A 20,858-nucleotide genomic window follows, 5' to 3' on the forward strand; every position below is an offset into this window, starting at 1 on the left:
TCGGCCTGGATTTCGTCACGGGCCTCCCGCCGTCCCAGGGCAACACCACCATCCTCACGATAGTGGACCGATTCTCCAAGGCGGCCCACTTCGTGGCCCTCCCGAAGCTCCCAACGGCCCAGGAGACAGCGGACCTCCTGGTCCACCACGTCGTCCGTCTGCATGGGATACCAACTGACGTAGTCTCGGATCGTGGTCCCCAGTTTTCCTCTCAAGTCTGGAGGAGTTTCTGCAGAGAACTGGGGGCCACCGTGAGCCTCTCGTCCGGGTACCACCCACAGACGAACGGACAGGCAGAACGGGCCAACCAAGAGTTGGAACAGACCCTCCGCTGTGTGACATCTGTGCACCCGACGGCCTGGAGTAACAATCTGGCCTGGATCGAGTATGCACATAACAGCCAGGTGTCTTCTGCCACCGGCCTCTCCCCATTTGAGGTGTGTCTAGGGTACCAGCCCCCATTGTTTCCCGTGGTGGAGGGAGAGGTCGGTGTGCCCTCGGTCCGGGCCCACCTGCGGAGGTGCCGTCGGGTGTGGCGCACCGCCCGTTCTGCCTTGTTAAAGGCCCGGACGAGGGCTAAGGCCCATGCAGACCGCCGGCGGTCCCCGGCCCCTGCATACCAGCCCGGGCAGGAGGTGTGGTTATCGACGAAGGACATCCCCCTCCAAGTGGACTCCCCTAAGTTGATGGACAGGTACATCGGACCATTCAAAATCCTCAAGATCCTCAGCCCTGCCGCAGTGAAGCTCCAACTCCCAGCTTCACTGCGGATCCATCCTGTTTTCCATGTGTCCAGACTGAAACCACACCACACCTCACCCCTCTGTGCTCCCGGTCCGGCGCCGCTTCCTGCCCGGATCATTGACGGGGAGCCGGCTTGGACAGTGCGCCGGCTCCTGGACGTCCGTCGAATGGGCCGGGGGTTCCAGTATTTGGTGGACTGGGAGGGGTATGGACCCGAAGAACGCTCCTGGGTGAAGAGGAGCTTCATCCTGGACCCGGCCCTCCTGGCTGATTTCTACCACCGACACCCGGATAAACCTGGTCGGGCGCCAGGAGGCGCCCGTTGAGGGGGGTCCTGTTGTGTGGGCCGCCAGAAGAGGAGGTACTGCTGGCCCACCACCAGAGGGCGCCCTGCCTGAAGTGCGGGCTTCAGGCACGAGAGGGCGCTGCCGCCACGGTTTTCCTGGTTCTCTCCCTCAGCCCCAACTAGTCCCAGCAGAAGACTGCCCCTCCCTGAGCCTGGTTCTGCTGGAGGTTTCTTCCTGTTAAAAGGGAGTTTTTCCTTCCCACTGTAGCCAAGTGCTTGCTCACAGGGGGTCGTTTTGACCGTTGGGGTTTTACATAATTATTGTATGGCCTTGCCTTACAATATAAAGCGCCTTGGGGCAACTGTTTGTTGTGATTTGGCGCTATATAAAAAAATTGATTGATTGATTGATTGACACAGCCGGGGGTGACAGCTGTCACTCATCATCTCATGACAGCTGTCACCCATCTACACTTCATCATACTACTCCATAAAACCCGGACGTCATCTCCACCTCATTGCCGAGATATCTTCGACCTGTGAAGGTAAACTGCTCAGCTGTTTGTTTTGTCTTTCACAGACAGTTTTTGCTTTTGTGTTGTTTGCAGTCGTTTCTGTGAGTGCTTGCAGCTGGAGGCTGGGTTTGTGGTACGTGGAGGGCTGACGTCTTCGCTCCTCACGCCAAACTTTGATAAGTACTCACTAACACTGCACGTGCCAGGTTTCTGGATTTGAGGTGGAGGTGGAATCTCCACCTTTGTTGTTACTGGGTGTACACACACCCACATCTTATTGTTTCTGCTCCTCACCAGCAGTACCAGATCTGACATTCGGAGACGGTGGCCACCTGGGGACTCGGGACTTGGTGGCTCCAGTATTCTCCAGGTTCGGTGGCGGAGGAAATCGTGTGGTTCCGGTTCTTCTCAGGTCAGACGTCTTCTATCCTCGAGCCTGCCCACACGTCACCTTTGTGATTGACTGTTTGCAAAATTCTATATTCCTCTGTATTGTGGTTGTGCTCATTCACGACAGTAAAGTGTTCATATTCGACTCTTTCATTGTCCGTTCATTTACGCCCCCTGTTGTGGGTCCGTGTCACTACACTTTCCCAACAGAAGCTGAGTAACTGCTGATACAAAATGCAAAACATGCACTGTGCACAATTTCTTCAATCACAGCCACAGAAGCCTGTAACTTCTTCTGGGTAGTCTGGGTGTCTTGGTGGCTTTCCTCACTCTTCTTCTTCTTGCATAGTCACTCAGTTTTTGAGAATCGTCTACTCCATGCAGATTTACCACAGAGTGTCAAACTGTTTGTATTTCTTCATAACTGATGTAAATAAAGTTCAAGACATATTCAGTGACTTGGAAATGTTCATGTATCCATCCCCTGACTTGTCTGAAGAAAACTGGCAATTGAACTGATTATTTACAGGTATTATACCAAAGGGGCCGATGACTTATGCAACTCTGATAAGAATGAAATGATGGTTCTTGGTCCAGTGAGACATCGGCATCAATTTGACCAGTTAACGCTCAGCCTCGGCTCGTGAGTCATACATCACACTGACAAAGTGAGGGACCTTGGGGTAATTTTTGATCCTACATTGTCCTTTGACCTTCACATTAGAGATATTAATAGGACTGCTTTCTTCCACCTGTGAAATATAGTGAAGATTTGTCCCTTCCTGTCTATGGCTGATGCTGAGACCCTGATCCATACATTTATCTCTTCTAGATTGGACTGCTGCAATGTTCTATTTTCTGGTTTACCTCAGTCCAGCATTAGGGGTCTCCAATTGGTTCAAAATGCTGCAGCCAGACTTTTGACACGAAGCAGAAAGTTTGACCACATTACACCCATTTTGGCGTCTCTTCACTGGCTTCCTGTCCCAGTGAGATCAGATTTTAAGATTCTGCTACTAACCTATAAAATTGTTCACGGACTGGCACCTCCCTACTTAGTTGACCTACTTAAACCCTATGTACCGGCCCAGGCTCTGCGTTCTCAGGGTGCAGGACTACTTTGTGTCCCTAGGGTGAATAAGAAGTCTGTGGGTCACAGAGCTTTCTCTTATCGTGGCCCTGTTCTGTGGACTGAAATGCAGCACTGAGATCTAACAGCACCAGAACAGTAGTGGTGTCCTAATCCGTTGCAAGGAGATCATTCACCACTTTAGTGAGAGCTGTCTCTGTGGAATGATATTTTATAAAAGCAGACTGCACATTTCTGCTCCCCCAGAAATGTTTTAAAAGAGCAAGTTAAATTTTGTATATTCTGGTGAATTTTAATGGGTATGAAGCACTCAGAATCAAATAAAACTCACTTCAATCTGTGAAGTAAAAACACAGTATTGATTATGGGGGGTCTGGGGGTTCTCCCCCAGAAATTTTTTAAAAGAGCAAGTTCAATTTTGTATATTCTGGTGAATTTTAATGGGTATGAAGCCCTCTGAAACAAAGAAAACTCACTTCAAACTGTCAAGTAAAAACACAGTATTGATTATGGGGGCTCTGGGGGTTCTCCCGCAGAAATTGTTTAAAAGAGCAATTTAAATTTTGTATATTCTGGTGAATTTTAATGGGTATGAAGCCCTGTGAATCAAATAAAACTCACTTCAATCTGTGAAGTAAAAACACAGTATTGATTATGGGGGGTCTGGGGGTGCTCCCCCAGAAATTTTTTAAAAGAGCAAGTTAAATTTTGTATATTCTGGTGAATTTTAATGGGTATGAAGCCCTCTGAAACAAACAAAACTCACTTCAATCTGTGAAGTAAAAACACAGTATTGATTATGGGGGGTCTGGGGGATCTCCCCCATAAATTTTTTAAAGGAGCAAGTCAAATTTTGTATATTCTGGTGAATTTTAATGGGTATGAAGCCCTCTGAAACAAAGAAAACTCACTTCAATCTGTGAAGTAAAAACACAGTATTGATTATGGGGGGTCTGGGGGTTCTCCCCCAGAAATTTTTTAAAGTAGCAAGTCAAATTTTGTATATTCTGGTGAATTTAAATGGGTATGAAGCCCTCTGAAACAACGAAAACTCACTTCAATCTGTGAAGTAAAAACACAGTATTGATTATGGGGGTCTGGGGGTTCTCCCCCAGAAATTTTTTAAAATAGCAAGTTAAATTTTGTATATTCTGGTGAATTTTAATGGGTATGAAGCCCTCTGAATCAAATAAAACTCACTTCAATCTGTGAAGTAAAAACACAGTATTGATTATGGGGGGTCTGGGGGATCTCCCCCAGAAATTTTTTAAAGTAGCAAGTCAAATTTTGTATATTCTGGTGAATTTTAATGGGTATGAAGCCCTCTGAAACAAACAAAACTCACTTCAATCTGTGAAGTAAAAACACAGTATTGATTATGGGGGTCTGGGGGTTCTCCCCCAGAAATCTTTTAAAGGAGCAAGTTAAATTTTGTATATTCTGGTGAATTTTAATGGGTATGAAGCCCTCTGAAACAAACAAAACTCACTTCAATCTGTGAAGTCTAAACACAGTATTGATTATGGGGTTCTGGGGGTGCTCCCCCAGAAATTTTTTAAAAGAGCAAGTTAAATTTTGTATATTCTGGTGAATTTTAATGGGTATGAAGCCCTCTGAAACAAACAAAACTCACTTCAATCTGTGAAGTAAAAACACAGTATTGATTATGGGGGGTCTGGGGGTGCTCCCGCAGAAATTTTTTAAAAGAACAAGTTAAATTTTGTATATTCTGGTGAATTTTAATGGGTATGAAGCCCTCTGAAACAAACAAAACTCACTTCAATCTGTGAAGTAAAAACACAGTATTGATTATGGGGGGTCTGGGGGTGCTCCCGCAGAAATTTTTTAAAAGAGCAAGTTAAATTTTGTATATTCTGGTGAATTTTAATGGGTTTGAAGCCCTCAGAAACAAAGAAAAGTCACTTCAATCTGTGAAGTAAAAACACAGTATTGATTATGGGGGCTCTGGGGGATCTCCCCCAGAAATTCTTTAAAGGAGCAAGTCAAATTTTGTATATTCTGGTGAATTTTAATGGGTATGAAGCCCTCTGAAGCACAGAAAAGTCACTTCAATCTGTGAACTAAAAACACAGTATTGATTATGGGGCGTCTGGGGGATCTACCCCAGAAATTTTTTAACAGAGCAAGTTAAATTTTGTATATTCTGGTGAATTTTAATGGGTATGAAGCCCTCTGAATCAAATAAAACTCACTTCAATCTGTGAAGTAAAAACACAGTATTGATTATGGGGGGTCTGGGGGTTCTCCCCCAGAAATTTTTTAAAAGAGCAAGTTAAATTTTGTATATTCTGGTGAATTTTAATGGGTATGAAGCCCTCTGAAGCACAGAAAAGTCACTTCAATCTGTGAACTAAAAACAGAGTATTGATTATGGGGCGTCTGGGGGATCTACCCCAGACATTTTTTAAAAGAGCAAGTTAAATTTTGTATATTCTGGTGAATTTTAATGGGTATGAAGCCCTCTGAAACAAACAAAACTCACTTCAATCTGTGAAGTAAAAACACAGTATTGATTATGGGGGTCTGGGGGTTCTCCCGCAGAAACGTTTTAAAAGAGCAAGTTAAATTTTGTATATTCTGGTGAATTTTAATGGGTTTGAAGCCCTCTGAATCAAATAAAACTCACTTCAATCTGTGAAGTAAAAACACAGTATTGATTATGGGGGGTCTGGGGGTGCTCCCCCAGAAATTTTTTAAAAGAGCAAGTTAAATTTTGTATATTCTGGTGAATTTTAATGGGTTTGAAGCCCTCTGAAACAAAGAAAAGTCACTTCAATCTGTGAAGTAAAAACACAGTATTGATTATGGGGGGTCTGGGGGATCTCCCCCAGAAATGTTTTAAAAGAGCAAGTTAAATTTTGTATATTCTGGTGAATTTTAATGGGTATGAAGCCCTCTGAAACAAACAAAACTCACTTCAATCTGTGAACTAAAAACAGAGTATTGATTATGGGGCGTCTGGGGGATCTACCCCAGAAATTTTTTAAAAGAGCAAGTTAAATTTTGTATATTCTGGTGAATTTTAATGGGTATGAAGCCCTCTGAATCAAATAAAACTCACTTCAATCTGTGAAGTAAAAACACAGTATTGATTATGGGGGGTCTGGGGGTTCTCCCCCAGAAATTTTTTAAAAGAGCAAGTTAAATTTTGTATATTCTGGTGAATTTTAATGGGTATGAAGCCCTCTGAATCAAATAAAACTCACTTCAATCTGTGAAGTAAAAACACAGTATTGATTATGGGGGGTCTGGGGGTTCTCCCCCAGAAATTTTTTAAAAGAGCAAGTTAAATTTTGTATATTCTGGTGAATTTTAATGGGTATGAAGCCCTCTGAAGCACAGAAAAGTCACTTCAATCTGTGAACTAAAAACAGAGTATTGATTATGGGGCGTCTGGGGGATCTACCCCAGAAATTTTTTAAAAGAGCAAGTTAAATTTTGTATATTCTGGTGAATTTTAATGGGTATGAAGCCCTCTGAAACAAACAAAACTCACTTCAATCTGTGAAGTAAAAACACAGTATTGATTATGTGGGTCTGGGGGATCTCCCCCAGAAATTTTTTAAAGTAGCAAGTCAAATTTTGTATATTCTGGTGAATTTTAATGGGTATGAAGCCCTCTGAAACAAAGAAAACTCACTTCAAACTGTCAAGTAAAAACACAGTATTGATTATGGGGGTCTGGGGGTTCTCCCCCAGAAATTTTTTAAAAGAGCAAATTAAATTTTGTATATTCTGGTGAATTTTAATGGGTATGAAGCCCTCTGAAACAAAGAAAACTCACTTCAAACTGTCAAGTAAAAACACAGTATTGATTATGGGGGCTCTGGGGGTTCTCCCGCAGAAATTGTTTAAAAGAGCAATTTAAATTTTGTATATTCTGGTGAATTTTAATGGGTATGAAGCCCTGTGAATCAAATAAAACTCACTTCAATCTGTGAAGTAAAAACACAGTATTGATTATGGGGGGTTTGGGGGTGCTCCCCCAGAAATTTTTTAAAAGAGCAAGTTAAATTTTGTATATTCTGGTGAATTTTAATGGGTTTGAAGCCCTCTGAAACAAAGAAAAGTCACTTCAATCTGTGAAGTAAAAACACAGTAGTGATTATGCGGGGTCTGGGGGATCTCCCCCAGAAATTTTTTAAAAGAGCAAGTTAAATTTTGTATATTCTGGTGAATTTTAATGGGTATGAAGCCCTCTGAAACAAACAAAACTCACTTCAATCTGTGAAGTAAAAACACAGTATTGATTATGGGGGGTCTGGGGGTGCTCCCGCAGAAATTTTTTAAAAGAGCAAGTTAAATTTTGTATATTCTGGTGAATTTTAATGGGTATGAAGCCCTCTGAAACAAACAAAACTCACTTCAATCTGTGAAGTCTAAACACAGTATTGATTCTGGGGGTCTGGGGGATCTCCCCCAGAATTTTTTTAATAGAGCAAGTTAAATTTTGTATATTCTGGTGAATTTTAATGGGTTTGAAGCCCTCAGAAACAAAGAAAAGTCACTTCAATCTGTGAAGTAAAAACACAGTATTGATTATGGGGGCTCTGGGGGATCTCCCCCAGAAATTTTTTAAAAGAGCAATTTAAATTTTGTATATTCTGGTGAATTTTAATGGGTATGAAGCCCTGTGAATCAAATAAAACTCACTTCAATCTGTGAAGTAAAAACACACTATTGATTATGGGGGGTCTGGGGGATCTCCCCCATAAATTTTTTAAAGGAGCAAGTCAAATTTTGTATATTCTGGTGAATTTGAATAGGTATGAAGCATTCTGAATCAAATAAAACTCACTTCAATCTGTGAAGTAAAAACACAGTATTGATTATGGGGGGTTTGGGGGTGCTCCCCCAGAAATTTTTTAAAAGAGCAAGTTAAATTTTGTATATTCTGGTGAATTTTAATGGGTTTGAAGCCCTCTGAAACAAAGAAAAGTCACTTCAATCTGTGAAGTAAAAACACAGTATTGATTATGGGGGGTTTGGGGGTGCTCCCCCAGAAATTTTTTAAAAGAGCAAGTTAAATTTTGTATATTCTGGTGAATTTTAATGGGTTTGAAGCCCTCTGAAACAAAGAAAAGTCACTTCAATCTGTGAAGTAAAAACACAGTAGTGATTATGCGGGGTCTGGGGGATCTCCCCCAGAAATTTTTTAAAAGAGCAAGTTAAATTTTGTATATTCTGGTGAATTTTAATGGGTATGAAGCCCTCTGAAACAAACAAAACTCACTTCAATCTGTGAAGTAAAAACACAGTATTGATTATGGGGGGTCTGGGGGTGCTCCCGCAGAAATTTTTTAAAAGAGCAAGTTAAATTTTGTATATTCTGGTGAATTTTAATGGGTATGAAGCCCTCTGAAACAAACAAAACTCACTTCAATCTGTGAAGTCTAAACACAGTATTGATTCTGGGGGTCTGGGGGATCTCCCCCAGAAATTTTTTAATAGAGCAAGTTAAATTTTGTATATTCTGGTGAATTTTAATGGGTTTGAAGCCCTCAGAAACAAAGAAAAGTCACTTCAATCTGTGAAGTAAAAACACAGTATTGATTATGGGGGGTCTGGGGGATCTCCCCCAGAAATTTTTTAAAAGAGCAATTTAAATTTTGTATATTCTGGTGAATTTTAATGGGTATGAAGCCCTGTGAATCAAATAAAACTCACTTCAATCTGTGAAGTAAAAACACACTATTGATTATGGGGGGTCTGGGGGATCTCCCCCATAAATTTTTTAAAGGAGCAAGTCAAATTTTGTATATTCTGGTGAATTTGAATAGGTATGAAGCATTCTGAATCAAATAAAACTCACTTCAATCTGTGAAGTAAAAACACAGTATTGATTATGGGGGGTCTGGGGGTTCTCCCCCAGAAATTTTTTAAAAGAGCAAGTTAAATTTTGTATATTCTGGTGAATTTTAATGGGTATGAAGCCCTCTGAAGCACAGAAAAGTCACTTCAATCTGTGAACTAAAAACAGAGTATTGATTATGGGGCGTCTGGGGGATCTACCCCAGAAATTTTTTAAAAGAGCAAGTTAAATTTTGTATATTCTGGTGAATTTTAATGGGTTTGAAGCCCTCTGAATCAAATAAAACTCACTTCAATCTGTGAAGTAAAAACACAGTATTGATTATGGGGGGTCTGGGGGTGCTCCCCCAGAAATTTTTTAAAAGAGCAAGTTAAATTTTGTATATTCTGGTGAATTTTAATGGGTTTGAAGCCCTCTGAAACAAAGAAAAGTCACTTCAATCTGTGAAGTAAAAACACAGTATTGATTATGGGGGGTCTGGGGGATCTCCCCCAGAAATGTTTTAAAAGAGCAAGTTAAATTTTGTATATTCTGGTGAATTTTAATGGGTATGAAGCCCTCTGAAACAAACAAAACTCACTTCAATCTGTGAACTAAAAACAGAGTATTGATTATGGGGCGTCTGGGGGATCTACCCCAGAAATTTTTTAAAAGAGCAAGTTAAATTTTGTATATTCTGGTGAATTTTAATGGGTATGAAGCCCTCTGAATCAAATAAAACTCACTTCAATCTGTGAAGTAAAAACACAGTATTGATTATGGGGGGTCTGGGGGTTCTCCCCCAGAAATTTTTTAAAAGAGCAAGTTAAATTTTGTATATTCTGGTGAATTTTAATGGGTATGAAGCCCTCTGAATCAAATAAAACTCACTTCAATCTGTGAAGTAAAAACACAGTATTGATTATGGGGGGTCTGGGGGTTCTCCCCCAGAAATTTTTTAAAAGAGCAAGTTAAATTTTGTATATTCTGGTGAATTTTAATGGGTATGAAGCCCTCTGAAGCACAGAAAAGTCACTTCAATCTGTGAACTAAAAACAGAGTATTGATTATGGGGCGTCTGGGGGATCTACCCCAGAAATTTTTTAAAAGAGCAAGTTAAATTTTGTATATTCTGGTGAATTTTAATGGGTATGAAGCCCTCTGAAACAAACAAAACTCACTTCAATCTGTGAAGTAAAAACACAGTATTGATTATGGGGGTCTGGGGGATCTCCCCCAGAAATTTTTTAAAGTAGCAAGTCAAATTTTGTATATTCTGGTGAATTTTAATGGGTATGAAGCCCTCTGAAACAAACAAAACTCACTTCAATCTGTGAAGTCTAAACACAGTATTGATTATGGGGTTCTGGGGGTTCTCCCCCAGAAATTTTTTAAAAGAGCAAATTAAATTTTGTATATTCTGGTGAATTTTAATGGGTATGAAGCCCTCTGAAACAAAGAAAACTCACTTCAATCTGTGAAGTAAAAACACAGTATTGATTATGGGGGGTTTGGGGGTGCTCCCCCAGAAATTTTTTAAAAGAGCAAGTTAAATTTTGTATATTCTGGTGAATTTTAATGGGTTTGAAGCCCTCTGAAACAAATAAAACTCACTTCAATCTGTGAAGTAAAAACACAGTATTGATTATGGGGGTCTGGGGGATCTCCCCCAGAAATTTTTTAAAAGAGCAAGTTAAATTTTGTATATTCTGGTGAATTTTAATGGGTATGAAGCCCTCTGAAACAAACAAAACTCACTTCAATCTGTGAAGTAAAAACACAGTATTGATTATGGGGGGTCTGGGGGTGCTCCCGCAGAAATTTTTTAAAAGAGCAAGTTAAATTTTGTATATTCTGGTGAATTTTAATGGGTATGAAGCCCTCTGAAACAAACAAAACTCACTTCAATCTGTGAAGTCTAAACACAGTATTGATTCTGGGGGTCTGGGGGATCTCCCCCAGAAATTTTTTAATAGAGCAAGTTAAATTTTGTATATTCTGGTGAATTTTAATGGGTTTGAAGCCCTCAGAAACAAAGAAAAGTCACTTCAATCTGTGAAGTAAAAACACAGTATTGATTATGGGGGCTCTGAGGGATCTCCCCCAGAAATTTTTTAAAAGAGCAATTTAAATTTTGTATATTCTGGTGAATTTTAATGGGTATGAAGCCCTGTGAATCAAATAAAACTCACTTCAATCTGTGAAGTAAAAACACACTATTGATTATGGGGGGTCTGGGGGATCTCCCCCATAAATTTTTTAAAGGAGCAAGTCAAATTTTGTATATTCTGGTGAATTTGAATAGGTATGAAGCATTCTGAATCAAATAAAACTCACTTCAATCTGTGAAGTAAAAACACAGTATTGATTATGGGGGGTTTGGGGGTGCTCCCCCAGAAATTTTTTAAAAGAGCAAGTTAAATTTTGTATATTCTGGTGAATTTTAATGGGTTTGAAGCCCTCTGAAACAAAGAAAAGTCACTTCAATCTGTCAAGTAAAAACACAGTAGTGATTATGCGGGGTCTGGGGGATCTCCCCCAGAAATTTTTTAAAAGAGCAAGTTAAATTTTGTATATTCTGGTGAATTTTAATGGGTATGAAGCCCTCTGAAACAAACAAAACTCACTTCAATCTGTGAAGTAAAAACACAGTATTGATTATGGGGGGTCTGGGGGTGCTCCCGCAGAAATTTTTTAAAGAGCAAGTTAAATTTTGTATATTCTGGTGAATTTTAATGGGTATGAAGCCCTCTGAAGCACAGAAAAGTCACTTCAATCTGTGAACTAAAACAGAGTATTGATTATGGGGCGTCTGGGGGATCTACCCCAGAAATTTTTTAAAAGAGCAAGTTAAATTTTGTATATTCTGGTGAATTTTAATGGGTATGAAGCCCTCTGAAACAAACAAAACTCACTTCAATCTGTGAAGTAAAAACACAGTATTGATTATGGGGGTCTGGGGGATCTCCCCAGAAATTTTTAAAGTAGCAAGTCAAATTTTGTATATTCTGGTGAATTTTAATGGGTATGAAGCCCTCTGAAACAAACAAAACTCACTTCAATCTGTGAAGTCTAAACACAGTATTGATTATGGGGTTCTGGGGGTTCTCCCCCAGAAATTTTTTAAAAGAGCAATTAAATTTTGTATATTCTGGTGAATTTTAATGGGTATGAAGCCCTCTGAAACAAAGAAAACTCACTTCAATCTGTGAAGTAAAACACAGTATTGATTATGGGGGGTTTGGGGGTGCTCCCCCAGAAATTTTTTAAAAGAGCAAGTTAAATTTTGTATATTCTGGTGAATTTTAATGGGTTTGAAGCCCTCTGAAACAAATAAAACTCACTTCAATCTGTGAAGTAAAAACACAGTATTGATTATGGGGGTCTGGGGGATCTCCCCCAGAAATTTTTTAAAAGAGCAAGTTAAATTTTGTATATTCTGGTGAATTTTAATGGGTATGAAGCCCTCTGAAACAAACAAAACTCACTTCAATCTGTGAAGTAAAAACACAGTATTGATTATGGGGGGTCTGGGGTGCTCCCGCAGAAATTTTTTAAAAGAGCAAGTTAAATTTTGTATATTCTGGTGAATTTTAATGGGTATGAAGCCCTCTGAAACAAACAAAACTCACTTCAATCTGTGAAGTCTAAACACAGTATTGATTCTGGGGGTCTGGGGGATCTCCCCCAGAAATTTTTTAATAGAGCAAGTTAAATTTTGTATATTCTGGTGAATTTTAATGGGTTTGAAGCCCTCAGAAACAAAGAAAAGTCACTTCAATCTGTGAAGTAAAAACACAGTATTGATTATGGGGGGCTCTGAGGGATCTCCCCCAGAAATTTTTTAAAAGAGCAATTTAAATTTGTATATTCTGGTGAATTTTAATGGGTATGAAGCCCTGTGAATCAAATAAAACTCACTTCAATCTGTGAAGTAAAAACACACTATTGATTATGGGGGGTCTGGGGGATCTCCCCCATAAATTTTTAAAGGAGCAAGTCAAATTTTGTATATTCTGGTGAATTTGAATAGGTATGAAGCATTCTGAATCAAATAAAACTCACTTCAATCTGTGAAGTAAAAACACAGTATTGATTATGGGGGGTTTGGGGGTGCTCCCCCCAGAAATTTTTTAAAAGAGCAAGTTAAATTTTGTATATTCTGGTGAATTTTAATGGGTTTGAAGCCCTCTGAAACAAAGAAAAGTCACTTCAATCTGTGAAGTAAAAACACAGTATTGATTATGGGGCATCTGGGGGATCTACCCCAGAAATTTTTTAAAAGAGCAAGTTAAATTTTGTATATTCTGGTGAATTTTAATGGGTATGAAGCCCTCTGAATCAAATAAAACTCACTTCAATCTGTGAAGTAAAAACACAGTATTGATTATGGGGGTCTGGGGGTTCTCCCCCAGAAATTTTTTAAAAGAGCAAGTTAAATTTTGTATATTCTGGTGAATTTTAATGGGTATGAAGCCCTCTGAATCAAATAAAACTCACTTCAATCTGTGAAGTAAAAACACAGTATTGATTATGGGGGTCTGGGGGTTCTCCCCCAGAAATTTTTTAAAAGAGCAAGTTAAATTTTGTATATTCTGGTGAATTTTAATGGGTATGAAGCCCTCTGAACAAACAAAACTCACTTCAATCTGTGAAGTAAAAACACAGTATTGATTATGGGGGCTCTGGGGGATCTCCCCCAGAAATTTTTTAAAAGAGCAAGTTAAATTTTGTATATTCTGGTGAATTTTAATGGGTATGAAGCCCTCTGAAACAAACAAAACTCACTTCAATCTGTGAAGTCTAAACACAGTATTGATTATGGGGTTCTGGGGGTTCTCCCGCAGAAATTTTTTAAAAGAGCAAGTTAAATTTTGTATATTCTGGTGAATTTTAATGGGTATGAAGCCCTCTGAAACAAACAAAACTCACTTCAATCTGTGAAGTCTAAACACAGTATTGATTATGGGGTTCTGGGGGTGCTCCCGCAGAAATTGTTTAAAAGAGCAATTTAAATTTTGTATATTCTGGTGAATTTTAATGGGTATGAAGCCCTCTGAATCAAATAAAACTCACTTCAATCTGTGAAGTAAAAACACAGTATTGATTATGGGGGGTCTGGGGGTTCTCCCCCAGAAATTTTTTAAAAGAGCAAGTTAAATTTTGTATATTCTGGTGAATTTTAATGGGTATGAAGCCCTCTGAATCAAATAAAACTCACTTCAATCTGTGAAGTAAAAACACAGTATTGATTATGGGGGGTCTGGGGGTTCTCCCCCAGAAATTTTTTAAAAGAGCAAGTTAAATTTTGTATATTCTGGTGAATTTTAATGGGTATGAAGCCCTCTGAAGCACAGAAAAGTCACTTCAATCTGTGAACTAAAAACACAGTATTGATTATGGGGCGTCTGGGGGTTCTCCCCCAGAAATTTTTTAAAAGAGCAAGTTAAATTTTGTATATTCTGGTGAATTTTAATGGGTATGAAGCCCTCTGAAACAAACAAAACTCACTTCAATCTGTGAAGTAAAAACACAGTATTGATTATGGGGTGTCTGGGGGATCTCCCCCAGAAATTTTTTAAAAGAGAAAGTTAAATTTTGTATATTCTGTTGAATTTTAATGGGTATGAAGCCCTCTGAATCAAATAAAACTCACTTCCATCTGTGAAGTAAAAACACAGTATTGATTATGGGGGTCTGGGGGTTCTCCCCCAGAAATTCTTTAAAGGAGCAAGTCAAATTTTGTATATTGTGGTGAATTTTAATGGGTATGAAGCCCTCTGAAACAAAGAAAACTCACTTCCATCTGTGAAGTAAAAACACAGTATTGATTATGGGGGTCTGGGGGTTCTCCCCCAGAAATTCTTTAAAGGAGCAAGTCAAATTTTGTATATTCTGGTGAATTTTAATGGGTATGAAGCCCTCTGAATCAAATAAAACTCGCTTCGATCTGTGAAGTAAAAACACAGTATTGATTATGGGGGTCTGGGGGTTCTCCCTCAGAATTTTTTTTAAAAAAGCAAGTCAAATTTTGTATATTCTGGTGAATTTTAATGGGTATGAAGCCCTCTGAATCAAATAAAACTCGCTTCGATCTGTGAAGTAAAAACACAGTATTGATTATGGGGGTCTGGGGGTTCTCCCTCAGAATTTTTTTTAAAAAAGCAAGTCAAATTTTGTATATTCTGGTGAATTTTAATGGGTATGAAGCCCTCTGAATCAAATAAAACTCACTTCCATCTGTGAAGTAAAAACACAGTATTGATTATGGGGGTCTGGGGGTGCTCCCCCAGAATTTTTTTAAAAAAAGCAAGTCAAATTTTGTATATTGTGGTGAATTTTAATGGGTATGAAGCCCTCTGAAACAAAGAAAACTCACTTCAAACTGTCAAGTAAAAATTCTTTGTCTTCTGTAGTATTTTGATTTGTTCTAATCCGGTAAATGCACCAAATGGGTGCTGTGTCGCTGTACAGTCAATAAAATACAAAATTAGGTCCTAAAGCAACTGACAACGTTGTCCTGCTGTGCACAAAGTAACGCTGTCACCAGTTTTGAAAACGCATGCGCACTGAGAAACTCAAAACTGGCTTATTCACATTTAACCGGTAAAACACTCTCACTCATAAAACAAACTAGGACTGCAACTAATAATTATTTTAGTAATCGATTAATCTTTTTTGGGTTTTTTTTTGTTGTTTGTATGTTTTTTTTTACTTACGTACATGTGAGTTTTGCCATTATTTCTTGAAGTGAGTTATTATTAAAAGGCCTTTATCACGCAACATCAACGTTTGAGTTTGTAATAAAGTTATGATGTTATATTCTCGTCAAAAAGAGTCCACAAAGTATTTTAAAGGCCTGACTAAAGTGTAAAATGTGATCTTTAATAAGTTATTTTCATGAAAAAAGACACAAATGTGTTTACTGCATTTTATTTTTTCTTGTGTAAAAACACAGCTTAGATGTGGTTTGACCAAAACAAACTGTCATTAAACTTAAAACAGGGATGAAGTGGAGGTTTAAGAGTCACTAGGTGTTCACAGGAAACAGTTTTTTTTATTTCTATATTTATTTATTTATTTATGTTCATTGTTAGTTGGTTTTACCTTTTCTGTTGTGTTTTGTTTTATCAGGTTCTTTTGTCTGTTTCTCTAAAATTGTATTATTGCAATATTAGTTATTACTTTTGTTGTTGTTGGTATTATTATTATAATATTATTAATATATAATAAAAATAAATAAAAAATTACAATTCATAATACACTTGACTCTTTATGACAACAAACGCTAAGACATTAATTATTTATTATACAGAAAACATGCACACAAATGTGCTGAGATGCGAACAGCTTAATGTTAACTTTAACACTGAAAACGCCATAGACATGCTAACGCGTTAGCATCGGTCCCGTTTTTAAGTTATAAAATACATCTAGCAACTGTTTTAGAAGACCATAACAGGTCGGTTTAATATAAAAAAAGGTAAACATTACGCACAGACATATGCTCTTTGGGGTTTTAGCGGGGAAAATTAAGATAAAGCGAAACCATCAAAACAGTGAGTTGGATCAATGCTTCATTGGTTAAAACCAAAGCCATGCCCTGCTCTACTTAGGGAGTGTCTGCCAATGTTCTAACAAAGACAGGGAGGAGAAGAACCGTGGCTTGTGGCAAGCAGTAAACAGAGCGGAGAGGAGTGAAAATTGACACAGTCCCTTCCTCCACAGTCCTCGCTGACATTGCTGCTGCTTTGATTAGTTCAGAATGGGATGTTGCTTTGACAGTGAGACTATCATATTTTGGACCCAAAACATGCATGACACCACATGTGCACGTGTATGTGTGGTTAAAGTTTCCAAATGACGGAAATCTGTTGTGGTGACGGAGATCTTTAACCCATGGTGTATGCTGGTGGGCAGGCCTCATATAAGTGGGGGGGTGCTAATGTTTGCGGATTAGCTTTTCAGACAAGTTTTAAACATCATTGGACCAATTATCTTCTGAGAAATTTAGTTCCGATAACTTTCAGTCTGATAACATTTTTTTTTAACTGATAAAGTGAGCAAAGTTTAACAGTCAAAAATATTAGTAAACACTAAAATCAAACATTTTACTCCGTTTGTTGTGTGTTTGTAGCAGACTGGCTGCCCGTTGCTTGCTGATGATGTCATCAAAACGCAAAACATTATTGGCCGGTCGATGCAGGGAGCATTGTGGGTAGTGTAGTTCAGGTTCACTTTGGACGTTACAGTGAGTGAGTCTGCTCGACACAAAAACAAAACAAACTAATTTTAACATTATTTTATTTCTTTGTGTCTGTAATTTAATCACCAAGACTCGGTGGGGGAGAGGAGCTGTCACGGCACAGCTGTGTGTACAGAGGGAGGGACTTTTCTTCACGTTTAGACACTGTTTTGGATTAAAAAAAAGGAGGCTTCATGTGGATTATTTATTCAAATGAATCCCACTGAAACTAACAGGTAAGAATTTATATTTACTACGTGTATTTTACTCTGCCAATCAATGCATTAATGGACGTATTTCTCGTAAATGACGGTGTATCTAATACCGAGATAAACTGTGACTTCTAATACTGTGTGTAACTGCTTTTGAAAGATGATCACAATCTTTGGGGTTTAATTGTTTATTTATTCATTTTTCCTGCGTTCTTCTGTGTTTGTGATCCTTGAATTTACCCAGCAGCTAAAGGTGAAGGTGAAACTGGTTTATCAGAAGCCGACAGTGTGATCTGATGTGGCCACGTCCGAATCAATATAATATACTAAAAGTTATCGGTTATCTGTCATAAAGATAAAACTTTTAGCAGTTTATCATTTAGCATCATAAAAGTTTCCACAGCGAATGGATTCCACACCCACATTCATCATAAGCCTTGCAGGCGGGACTCGATCTCATGACTTTCTTGCTATGAGGTAATACTGCTAACCACTGAGCCCCCATGCTGCCTTTCTGGATTCTTCTTCTTCTTATTATTGTTTAACAGACCTATTCCTAATTTGTATTTTTTCTCCAAAGTCCTGGAAAGGGTGGTTGCAAGGAAACTTTTTACCAATCTCTCAGGGAATGATCTTTTGAGCACTTACAGTTGGCCTTTTGGGCTCATCATTCCACTGAGACTGCCCTCACAAAAGTGGTGAACAGCTGCTTGATGGCCATGAATGCAAATTCTGCACCTTGCTGTTTGATTCAGCTGACCATGGTAAATGGAAAATTATTATGGCTTTTCTGGAACGGTGCTTGCATGGCTGAGATCTTATTTGTCACTTAAAAAGCAATGAGTTCATAACAGCACAATATCTGAATTTTCAGCTTTGAAAGTTGGGGTACCTCAGGGTTCTATTTTGGGTCCTGTGATATCTTCCCTGTATGTTGCAACTCTGGGACAGATTATTCAGAGTTATGGAACTGAATTGCACTGCTATCCTGATGACCTCAAGATGTATATGTCGGTCTGTGTAGGCAATATGTCCCATACTGCAAAACTGGGGCTTGTGTAGTTGCAGTAAAAATTGGATGTCTGCAAATTTCCTGCTTTTGAATGAGGGGAACATTGAGATGATGGTTGTTGGCCCTGCCAGATTGAGACATCTTTCTGATTTTATATATATATATATATATACACACACGTATATATAAACACACACACACAGAGCAGGAGAAATAAGTTCTGAACATGTCACCATTTTTCTCACTAAATATAGTTTGAACGCTGCTGTCAACAAGAAATTTTCACCAGATGTCAGTAACAACCCAAATCCACACATGCAAAGACATCAAACCATATAAATTCAAATTATGTGTAATAAAATTATATTAGTGTAATAAAATGGAATGATGGCAGTGTTCATACTGAGAGTTTCTGTGTAGGCTCTCTAGTTGTCCAGGTGGTTTCCATAGCAGAGAAGCTTGAATCTTCGACTGGACTGGGGTGCTCGACGCGAGGACGTTTCACTTCAAATTGCAGAAGCTTAGGAAGCTTCTATGATTTGAAGTGAAACGTCCTCGCGTCGAGCACTGATGAACAACTTAACCTGCCAAAAAACTCACTCATTCATATACCTTATGTATAACTTCAATCTGTTGTCTGTTTCACACATTCTTTTTTTGCCTTACTGCACATTTTATTTTACTTGCACTTTTTTTTTTTTACTGTGAATTATTCAGTGTGTAGTACATATTTCTACATACCGTACAGAGAGAGTGCAGCTCAAACAGAAGTTAAATTCCTTGTATTCTGGGGTTTACTTCATAAATAAAAGCTATTCTGATTCTGAGAGTAGACAGCAGGTTGAGTCTAGCCTGGAAATGTGAAAATACACTCTGGAGAGCAGGGGAATGAAAGTCGGTAGACTGAGTCCATGTGTGTGAGTGAGGGGGAGCCCAGTGGCACAGTGTGGGTACAAAGTGGTGACAGTAGTTGAGTTTAAATATTTGGGGTCAACTGTCCAAAGTAATGGAGAGTGTGTTAGAGAGGTGAAGACGAGAGTGAAGGCAGGTGGGAGTGGGTGGAGAAAGGTGGCAGGAGTGATTTTTGACTGAAGAATATCAGCAATAGCGAAGGAGAAAGTTTACAAGACAGTAGTGAGACCAGCTATGTTGGACGGTTTAGAGACAGTGACACTAACAAAAAGACAGGAGGCGGAGCTGAAGATGTTGAGATTCTCTTTGGGAGGATGAGGATGGACAAGATTAGGAATGAACATATCAGAGGGACAGCTCAGGTGGGACAGTTTGGAGGTGGAGATTAGGGGAGGTGATGGTCTAGTGGTTAAGTGTTGGGCTTGAGACCAGAGGATCCTCAGTTCAAATCACAGTCTGACTGGAAAATCACTAAGGGCCCTTGGGCAAGGGCCTTAATCCCCAGTGTGTTGTGAGCGCCTTGTATGGCAGCACCCTCACATTGGGGTGAATGTGAGGCATTATTGTAAAGTGCATTGAGCATCTCATGCAGATGGAAAAGCACAATATAAATGCAGTCCATTTACCATTTTGGAGACAAAGTCAGAGAGGTGAGATTGAGATGGTTTGGACATGTGCAGAGGAGGGACCCAGGGTATATAGGGAGAAGGATGCTGAGGATGGAGCCACCAGGCAGGAGGAGAAGAGGGAGACCAAAGAGGAGGTTTATGGATGTGCTGAGGGAGGACATGCAGGTGGTTGGTGTGACAGAGGAAGATACAGAGGACAGGATGAGATGGAAACGATTGATCTGCTGTGGTGCCCCCTAATGGCAGCAGCCCAAAAGAAGAAGAATAGTTTTACAGTGTTCATGCAAAGGATTTTCCAAAGCCTGGTATAAAATATATCAAAAAGCCAGTGCCGTCAGTGAAGGTCGGCACTGATCATCTGTAATCCAGTTCCATGTAATGTTTGTAAAACATGATTCCAGCCACATGTATGTCTTCAGAGTGGCGTCGTGTACATCTGGATGCACCAGATCTGTGGATGGACTCAGAGAGGCACAGTGAGAGACTGCAGTGGAGTACCTGTGGTGAACATGGTATCCTCCTGCGTTGATGGTCCACCCAGGCTCTTTAGGGTCAGGAATCTTTGCCGTATTTGCAATCAGATGCTGAACATCCCTCCATGTCAGCTCGGGACTGAGACAAGAGACATAAAACAGAATATCATCACACACATCCTTCCTCTGCCTGTGTTCTAGACCGAGCCAAACCGCATGGGGAACGCTTCCACCCGGTGCAATGTTCTGAAATAAACCTGCAGGGAGCTGAACGTGAGCTCTCGCCTGGTGCAGAAAGAAGACGAGGAGTGTTTACAGCAACACTTGGTCAGACATGGATGTAAAGCACATGCTGCACTAATGCTGCTTATTGATACATAAAGTGAGACCCTGCTGCAGCTTTAACCACGGCTCCTTCACACATAAAACAACCTGTTTAAGTTGAGCTTACAAGTTTAATAATGGTGTCACTAAGAACTGTGAATCTAACAAAGAATATTTGAGACTTTAACAAAAGAGCCTAGAGAGCTGAATGTAG

At 39.4% G+C, this 20,858-nt stretch overlaps 1 protein-coding gene across 1 annotated transcript in view; it reads right to left on the bottom strand.

The window, feature by feature from the left end:
* Window positions 1-20,858, bottom strand: part of LOC117513527 (proprotein convertase subtilisin/kexin type 4-like) — a 420,105-nt gene that overhangs the window by 328,579 nt on the left and 70,668 nt on the right. Inside the window, exon 7 of the mRNA XM_034173695.1 lies at window positions 20,346-20,459. Coding sequence (XP_034029586.1) covers window positions 20,346-20,459 — 114 coding nt within the window. The remainder of the gene's footprint in view (window positions 1-20,345; window positions 20,460-20,858) is intronic.

Source organism: Thalassophryne amazonica, chromosome 7 (genome assembly GCF_902500255.1).
Source record: "Thalassophryne amazonica chromosome 7, fThaAma1.1, whole genome shotgun sequence".
Lineage (NCBI taxonomy): Eukaryota > Metazoa > Chordata > Actinopteri > Batrachoidiformes > Batrachoididae > Thalassophryne > Thalassophryne amazonica.